We start from the raw sequence: 10042 nt of genomic DNA on the forward strand, positions 1-10042 counted from the left end.
CAATGAGAGTTGTGTAAGTTTGTGAGCAAGGGTCAAGCACACACAAACAGTTCTGAGAAGTCCTTGCATGAGGACTGACAGTCATGGATGTTTGCTCAAGCCTCCATGTGGATTTACAGTCATTTTATCTCACAAGCCGTCCAAGACATCTCGTCTCTGGCTCTGCCTCCTCTGCCTGTGTATAATCAAACAGTACTCCCATTTATGTTAACCTATGCATTACTATCATTCATTGTACATGATGGTTTCATATAACAAAACTGTATTAAGAATCCTATCCACTGTATAATGGTGCTATTTTGTAGTTTGTTACTTGCAAGAGATGGCTAAGACAGACAGATGGCAGGGCTTACATTGGAGGTCTTCCCTTTTGCACAGCCTTGTGGCCACCATTTTAATAGTGTTTTTATTTGTAAGCTGTTTCAATAAGGTAGTAGTGTAAGCGAGTAAATGTATCTGTGTGAAATCTGTGAATGCATGGAGATAAAAAAAAAGAAGAAAATACCATGTTGTGGTCCCAAGAAGGCAAAATGCTATTTTTTCTACTGTTTTTGAATTATTTTCTCAATATAGATCCCTTATGCCAAATAACTTGACAAAAGTACTGTGAACTGTGATTCTTCCAATTGTATTGAGATTGTTAAAATTCATGGCGTGCTTTTGTCTGTCCTGAGATGTGTGTGTTCATGCACTTCACTGGAAGCCAAGGTATTGAAACACTTAACGCGAGACTACGTAACCTTTGCTGAACAGCGGCCACGGGGGCTACAGGTGGTAATTACAGGACTCCCAAGAGTCTCTAGAGTCGGATGCTTCAAAGACACCTTTAGGTTTATCCGTGACAACCTAAAGTTTAATGTAATGGAAACACAAGTAGAAAAGAGCCAAGGTCATCAAATTTACTCATTAATGTCACACAGCATCTACCTTAAGGAACAGTTCAGAATTTTGGGAAATATGCCTCTTCATAGTCACATCCTTCTCTTAAATACGAAGGTAAACCAACAGCCATGTAACTTAGCTTAGCACAAAATAGCTCAAGGACCCATCCTGGCTCTGTTAAAGGTAAACAAAATCCACCTCTGAAGCTCACAAATTAACACAAAGAAATGACCAAATATAATCACATCATGTTGTATTTACACTTTACAATTAATAAAAATAATAATAATAATTAAATTAAAGGCGATGTGTGTGTAAATGTGTGAGCTTCAGAGCTGTCGGTGCAGAGGAATATATTTTCTTAGGATGGCGAAGGCATAGTCCTTACTCTGCCTCTGACTGGCTTTCCGTGGTATTCTCATCTTCACCCTAACGAATCATCTCTTCTCATACCTAAACCTAACCAACCCAACCAACGAAGGCAACAAGTACTAGCCAATCAGAGGGAGTGTAGGCTAGGTCATGCCTTTGCCATCCTATGAACCAAAAGTGCTTCAGTCTGAGCCAAGCTAGCTGTTTCCCCCTGTTTTCAGTCTTTATGCTAGGCTAAGCTAACTGGCTTCTGGTTCTAGCTTGATATTTTACGTACAGATAGGAGCGCATTGTCAATATTGTCATCCAAGCCTTGGCAATGCAAGATGAGCATATTTCCCTTCATGTTGAACTGTTCCTTTAAGTTTGCAAACAGTAGCCAACATTAACTGCATTAGATATTGGTCATACGAGACCAAGCAAAGTGTAACAAAACCCCTGAGTGAACTGAACTGAGAGGGTGCATTTTGTGGCTTATGAACTCAACTCTTCATTTCTAAGACGAACATTGTGTTATTTCCTTCAAAAGTTGCATAGTCTCGCTTTAAGAACAAGCCAGGAATTTAATTTATTTCGACTAAAACATTTTACAAACTTATTTTCAAAGATTAAGTTAAGTGTGTTTTTATCTGTAAAGATAAAGGTTTTAAAATGGGAATTTGCACATGTACTTTGTCTATTCCTTATAAATTCAGTTATCAGTCAACCTGGCGGCTGAAACTAAAAAGAAGCTGGCTGGAGAACAACTCCGGTCCTCCCAGATCTTCAGATATACAGTACAAACCAAAGAATTTTTAATGAGAGCCAAGCCTCACTCAGCATTATTATGTCATGAACTTAACCCAGGTCATTATCAATGATGCCATCCTTGTCTGAACTGCACTGCAGCTACAATACACCTTTCACACACTGTCTCTGGTACCTGAAATACAGCATGTGTAACAGATAGCAAAGTGAGCCAGACAAAAGTCCCTCAGCGTATCTGGTATATTTGGAGCATCGATGAAGAAAAGCTACAGCAACCGACGTTAAATCATTTGACCGCTAATCATTCAAAAACGTCTGTTTGTCACTTGTGTGGAATAATCAATAAAGCCTAAAGTGTGGGAGTTAGTGAGACACTCGCGACTCTGCGAGGTGTTTAATGAGAAAATGGCATTTCCTGCAGCTCACTGTCCAAGAAACTGTTTGATTACAGCGCTGTTATTTATGGTGCTCGATTGCCTTCTGTAGAAAAAAAAAAATACTGACAAATTGTTCACCATTCCTGCTGAATAAACCACTTCAACATCACGGAAATGGCTGGAGAGTTTTTCATGTGGCATATGCACATGCTGTACACTCATAAATCCTCTGGGGAAACATCAGCCTGTAAAGACATTACTCCCTCTATTACGCAACATCACGCTGGTAAACTCTATAAGGCTTTTATGAGGAACCCTGTGGATTCAGACACACAAGCAGCACATAGCTACAATGCAGAGGTGCAAGTCTTTTCAAGGCTTTTCAGCTATAGATGAAAGTGTAACTCAAACTGAGGCTTTGTGCATCGTGCAGTATGAAGCCGAGCAAACTGCGTCTGCTGAATGACAAAGTGATACTTCCTAAGAGGCGGCGGGGTCTGCCAAAGAAAACGGAGCGGGGCGTGGCGCTCCCTGAGGCCAGAGCTGCATGTTCAGCTCTTTGGAGGATGCTCGCAGTGACAGCACCGAGCTCTCGCTCACTCAATGTCAGCACTTTTTTAAACCGATGCATACAGGGCAACAACCAAACCCTGATAAATTGGCTCCCTGGCCGGCGCTCAGCAGAGGGCGGAGATCAAAATGTGGAGCAGTAGGGAAGACTGGCGAGGTCCCGGTCATCCCGGCCATCCTGGATGTTATTTCATCCGTCTCTATGACTAATACAGAATCAATTATCTCAGCCTAATGGTCCAAGTGCAGGCTGCAAGCTTGCAGGATTTAGAGTCAAATGAATCAGAGAGAAATTGTGTGTAGAGAGACCTCGTGCAGCGACCAAGCCATAACAAATAAGCCAATTATCAAAGTGAATACGGATCGTTCTCAATTATTCCGAATATCAGGATGAAAATGCTCAGTTTATCCTCTCATATGAGCTAATTGTGGATTAAGGAGTGCAACACAAACATGTTTGGGTAACCTCAAGAACAGGATGGTTCTGCAGAGAGCACAATCTGTTCCCATTGATCTGCGTGCACTCAGGATCCAGTGCATCTAAGGACACAGATATTGGACCGAGCCCTGAAACCAAATCTCTCCACACTGTTCAACTCCTCATCTTAAGCACACAATTGTCTTTTGAATGACCTTGTGGTCTGTTTTACTACCCTCACCAATTTTACTACTTATTCTACTGGTTGTTTTACAGGGAACGTGGTTGTGGGCTTCATCACTCTTCAGCCATTCTTCTTTTTTTTTTTTTCCAATAGGACACACAGGATTTCACTTTGCTGGGTTTCACTTTTATTCCTGCTGTTGTCAACTCAGCATTTGTTGTCTCTAATCCCAAATATTCTCATATCCTGAGGCTAGCATCCAGTCTTGGCTAGTGATGAGTTGATCATGACAAATTTACAAGTAGCCTTGTGTCACATTTTATTGTCACTGCGAGCCAAGGCCAGATGTAAAAGGAAACAGAGACACAAGAGTCCAACAAGTGCCTCATGCTACAATGGGAATGTTAGCAGCTAGATTAAAGCACGTGTAAAAAAAAAAAAAAGTGTCTAAGCCATTGGAGGAGATTCTCCCTCTTTCTCAATTTCAGTCGACAGTGGAAATTCACTGAGGCTTGATTATAGCAGGAGAGAGTGTTGGCTCAGCTGTGTGCTTTAAGAACCCATGATGTCAGAGCCTTATTTTCCTTGGAGAGACTCTCATCAGCTGCATTGTTCCAGGAAACCATGGTCTGTTCTCTGGGCAACAAAAAAATCCTGCCCAAAATGCCCCCCCCACACACTTTGCACCCGCATCTCTGCTGAATGCAGCACGCCGGCCTCTGGCACACGTCTGCGCTGCACAAACACACAGATATCAAACATCACGCATGGAGCATCGGTGCATCACATTTCCCTGGAACCGGAGCCGTTTCTCCTCTGCTGCGACACTGTTTGTTTTTTTCTCTCCTTTATATTTTCTATTAGAAGACGAGTGTCGGTGATGAAAGGCAGCGTGTTAATACAGGACGAGGAAATAATGTGTTGGCCCCCGGAGGATTATAAAACAATGCTGCTACTGATGTCATAGGGCCCAGACTTCTGAGGTCTCTTTACGCACAAAGCTGTAGGCGGCGTGATTGAAATACAGCACCGGCAACTGACAGGTGATGCAAGCAGCTGACAGAGCTGATGAAAAAACTACTCGGCAGCTTCCTCGAGTTCAAAATTTAAACCGTGCACAAGGCCGAATCGAATCTGGACGCAATTACGGCTGCTTACAAACAGGATCGACTGTAAATCAGCAACAGCACAGCCAGTAGTTGAATAAACTTTACTGGCATCTGTTGAAGATTTGACAAGTGTTGTGGAAACATAAAAATTTAGTAAATAATGTTCATGGATACCCACCGAATCACATCTGGTCCTCATGAGATCCGTTGGCTTTTTCGCTCGTGCTCTTTGTTAGAGAATTATGGTAACGATTTCTTAGTAATTCAGAGCAGGGGAGGAATCACAGTTACAAGATAAAGGCTTTCAGCATGGTTCAGAGTTTGTTGAATCTCCTCAGTAAGTGCTACGGAAGCTGTGGTGGACTTGCATTGATTTGCAGCGCGTCTGCCGTCTATATCGGTGCATTAATACATCCTGCATCGGGAGAATATGGGAAAAGGGAGGGCGAGATTATCAGAAAGAGAGAAAGAGCGAGAAAGGTTACAACAACAGAGCACGAAGCTCACAAGTTCAGTTGTGCTTCTGCTGGAACGGCCGTGCCCCTGTGGACAAGTTCAGTCCTTCAGTAGAAGTCCTCGCCCTCCAACAATAATACTTACAAAATAAAGGCTGACTGCTCCAAGTAAAATCACTCAGCTGAGTTCAATAGCTATTATTCATGTCCTGGTTCTCCATCCTCTGTGCTACGGCTCCTGTGATGTTAATAAGGTAAGCCTTTCGAGCTGAGAAGAAGCCTGCGAGGAGCTGTGTCAACATGAAGGCCGTTTGGTTTTTGCTCGCCTCCGCCTTTTATCATCAACTGATGATCGCCACCTTGGTGTGGGTGCTTGTCGATCAAACGCTCCCGAGGCTTGATCACAGGGCTGTGGCATATCAAATTCTCCTTTAAATGAATAGTTCGACATTTTGGGTTTTATGTTTATTCGCTCTCTTGTCGAGGGTAAGATGAGAAGATTGATATCACTCTCATAAATGTAAACTAAATATGAGGCTCCATCCATCACCCTGCTCTCTTAGCATCGCAGACTGGGAAAGCAGGGGAAACCAGCTAGCCTGGCTCTGTTCAAGTGCAACAAATCCTGCCTACCAGCATCTCTAAATCTCACTAATTACACGCTAGATCTTGTTTGCTTATCAGCATTAAAAAATAAAGCATTTAAAGAGAACCTACAGTCATGCTAGGAAGGCACAGCAGGCCTTTGAGACAAATGCTAACATCGGCATGCTAACATAGACACAGCTTTAAAGCTAAAGTGCTGTAATGTTACCACGCTTATCATAGCGTGTTAGCATGCTAACATTTGCTAATAATCACTAAACACAGAGTGCAGCAGAGGCTGATGGGAATGTACTTTGCTTTGCAGGTATTTGATCACAAACCAAAGTATTAGACAAATGAGACATTTGACCTGATGATGGCGCTAGATGAAACATTAAAGGATCACCAAAGCTATTACACCTCATTTTGATAAGGACATGAATATATATTTATATTTCATGGCAGTCCAGTTGTTGAGACATTTTACACAAAACCACATCCTTTAGGCGCTAGAGGAAAAGTCAGGGAGATGCATCCACTGGGGACCATGAATGTCTGTACGAAATGCCATCAGTCTCCAGTCTCACCCGAGAGGTGGACAAACCAACAGGCTGATATTGCCTTCGCTAGGACCATGCTGCTAGCGTGGCTGCTAGGAACAAGCCATCGTTTTACAAGGGTTGCGTGCCAGACTATTTCTTGGCTGGGTGTGGTGACTTCCTGGAGTCTTACTGACAAAGACTCGTGTTAATTAGTGGGCTTTAAGTGCTGGTTGGTTGATTTTTTGTTACCGTGGGACAGAGCCAGGCTAGCTGTGTCCCCCCGTTTCCAGTCTAATGCTAAGCTAACGGTCTCCTGGCTTCAGCTCTATAGTGAGCACACAAGCATGAGAGTGTTATTGATCTTCTCATCTAACGCTCAGCAAGAACCCAAATAAGTGTATTTCTCAAAATGTCAAAGTATTCCTTTAAAATGACTCACCGTCATTTTCTGCAGTAGCCTGTCATCATCCCTCTCAACAGTGGCTGGAGCCTGAAGGTTTTCATACATACTGACCTTTGTGTCCATCATTTGATTTTTCTCAGCCATGTGCAGCCAATGATGCCATTCAGAGAAAATGACTCACTATGGCCGCTAAGTCAGTCTTTGTCCTGTCACCTGCTGGGTTCATTTCAGGATGCGGATATTGAAGGAAAAGATCCACAATTAATTCTTGCCCTTTGACTCCTTGTGAGCCTTCTTGATGCCCGTCGGTGGTTTGGTGGAAATTACAGCCCTCCGTGTTTCACCTCCTTATCCATTTGAATTAACCACATGTCTAAATAGACAAAGCAGAGCTATTCACCCTTTTCTTTGTGAAGGAGCACCCATTAGTGGCATTACAGCACATTTGCTGTGAACTTTAAACTTCCTGTGACCTTTGGCCTGTAAGGTGAATGCACATCTGCAGGGGGTATGATGCTTTTTTACATTTAACACTTTTTAATTGTAAGCAAAATGCCCTCTCCCTAAATATATAAGGTGGCTGAGAGCTCAGTCACAACAGTTGTTAGGCGAGAAAACATCAGCCAAAGACCGCACAACTGAACATTGTAGAAGCCATGATCTCTGTATACTCTGTCCTGTACACTCTAGTGCTGTTCTCTGAGCTGAGCAGCCACTCGGCCACTGTAGCCGTGCCTGCAAACAAAGCAGAAGACGTCATAACAGAGCAAGAAGGCCTGGGTTTGTTGCTGGAGGACGAGCCCGTGATTGAGCCCGCTGTGGTCCCGCCTGTGTACTGGCGAAGCCATGTGCTGGACAACAGTGCGAGGGATGAAGATGGAAACCAAGTCATCTATGTAAGTGTCATACAAAGACTTTTCAATGTCTAATGCTGTTAAAAGAGTAACTAATAACTTTATTCATGCTAAATAAATCATTTACTTAATGCTTCATAGATCAGTTACAAGAAAAACGTTTTGGGTTGCCAGGTTGTGAAAAAAATGCCTTTGGCTCTTTAGTTCATCAGATATGCTTTTCAGCCATTATAGGTAAAAAAAATAAACAAAAATACAGAGCCAGAGGAGGAGGGTAATACTCTGATAAAAAAAGAAAAAATCTGAGATTAAAATGGGAGATTAAAGTTTATGAGGAAAAAAAACATGAATATTCTCTGAGTTTAAAGTCACAAATTTACGAGACAAAAAGTGACAAAAATAAATCTGTTTTTTGGAACCACGTCGGTTCATTTTGCAAGGTTGGCTCAATCTCACACACCACAGATTTGCTGCTCGTCGTGTACTACGGTTGCAGCGGGTGACTGGATCATATCATACTTTGCAATCACATTTAGCATAAAGGAAATACTTGTGATTTTAGCCCAGAATCAACATATTATCATGATTTGAAAAGACATTACTGTGTATTCGGCCTATTCACGTGATACATATTTATTTGGGTGAGTTGACAGCTTTTGTCATTAGGAACTACAATGCGCACCAATATCACTGGTTACATATACAGGCAACTTCTACAAGGTCCGGATGCTTACGATAATACAATGATTTTGGGGTATAACACACAGCAAGCTGCAGCTTCCATGGTGTGATGAGGTTGACCAAACTTGCAAAGTGAAGCAATGTGGTGCATTTCACACGATTTCTTGCAAACCTCTCGTCGTGTCCATGCACATAGATGTAATTCAGACTTTTCAGATAACCATGTCTTAGATTTCTACTTCCACTGCAATTGAATGGAAGTAAATGGATTTTCACTAAATAAAATGACATTTAAAATAATCAATAGCAGCATGTCTGTCCAGAATCAATGTCCTTATCCACAAATTTCACTGTGAACAGTTTTCATCAGGACTGTGTGTTTGATAGAAGTAGCTTCGATGAGAACTGCTCCCACTGAGGTCTTTGGATTGTGCAGCAAAACGTGGAGGTTGTTTCTGGAGAGATGCTGCTGCTTAAGTTTTGTATCTAGTATTTAATATTTTGAGTTTAATAATAAATCAACACACTCAACCCTGATATGTGTAGAGCGAAAATCACAAGCTGGACAGCACTCCAGGTTTACTATCCTTGAACATTACTCTTAACTTGGATGGAGACGTTGTCATGGCATTTTCCGAGCATCTTTTTTTGCTATTTAAACAAACCGACCCTTTAAAAATTTTAGTTCAATGGCAAATTAATCCAGCCATTTGGATTATTGTTAGTTAATTAAGCCCAAATGAAAGTGTCTGGCTAGTCTGTCTGCCAATGACAGTCATGCATCATAACTATTCAGCGTATGAGGTTTCTTTGTACAAACAACTGCAGCTGACCACGGTTCAGCAGCAACAAAGAGCACATTATCTCCATCCTGCCTCTGAACATTTGACCCCTTTCAAATGGTCACTGTTCTCGTGTCTAACTGTTAAGTCAATATTTCATACACATCTATGAAAATCTTTTACGGCAGCGTTGGAAAACCGGGAAATACTATTAGCTGAAAAGGTCAAATGATCACAAGCCCATAAAGATTTATTGGAATCACAGTGGGAAGAATGATGATATATCTGTGCTCCCTCAAACGTTTGGCTGCGATGTGTAGAGGGTTTATCTGGCGGCTGCGTCTCCTGTGTGTCATGAACATGGTGGTTATCTCTGCGGTAATGGGGAACAGGCTGCCATGGTGGAGAGAACAAAGCCATCTGGGTGAACCGGGGCAGTGGAAGAAAACGGGCCACTGTGATGTAGTAAAAACAGGGAAACACATTTCTTCCATTTGGGGTTCCTGTGGCTTGGATCAGCTGGTAAAGACAGATCCAACACCTGTCCTGCAAGTGAGAAAGATTGTCTTTGAAAGCTGTTGCAAATTTTCTGCAACTTGAGTTCAGACCCTGTTGTTTGGAAACGTGTGTGGTCTTACGGTGTCACATGTAATCACTGATCAATACTGTGTTTCAGGACACAAGGCTGAAAAGACACCATATTGATGGGCTGAACCCGGCCTTCACCCGGAGCCTTCGTCTGCTCACAGACCGAAGCTGGAGCAACACTCCGGCCGAGCACAGTCTGAAATTTGATCGCAGAAACACTGACCTCGACAGTGAGTATCTGCTTCCAGGGTTCATTTTCTCAAGTATGCATCAACATACCTGACAAATAAGGTTGATTCTGATACATGACCATTTTTAAATTTCTTGCATTAATGCATTTTTTTTTCTTGTTCTAGTACTACGGTGTATGATAGGAAGGGTGTACCGGCCCTGCTGGAAAGAATAAGCGCGTTTCCCGCCCTCCCTTCGATGTGCTGTAAAAATTTCTTCCTCATGTGTCAACGCTGAAATGCATTTCCTTGTAGAAAATGAG

General features: G+C 42.3%; 1 protein-coding gene across 1 annotated transcript; it reads left to right on the top strand.

The window, feature by feature from the left end:
• The first annotated feature begins 7300 nt into the window (after nt 1–7300).
• pmch (pro-melanin-concentrating hormone) lies at nt 7301–9955 on the top strand. Its single transcript, XM_041964334.1, has 3 exons — nt 7301–7546; nt 9638–9779; nt 9906–9955. Exons 1-3 carry the CDS (start codon nt 7301–7303, stop codon nt 9953–9955), a joined length of 438 nt encoding a protein of 145 aa, XP_041820268.1.
• The last annotated feature ends 87 nt before the right edge of the window (nt 9956–10042 follow it).

This window comes from Chelmon rostratus, chromosome 22 (genome assembly GCF_017976325.1).
Source record: "Chelmon rostratus isolate fCheRos1 chromosome 22, fCheRos1.pri, whole genome shotgun sequence".
NCBI classification, from domain to species: domain Eukaryota; kingdom Metazoa; phylum Chordata; class Actinopteri; order Chaetodontiformes; family Chaetodontidae; genus Chelmon; species Chelmon rostratus.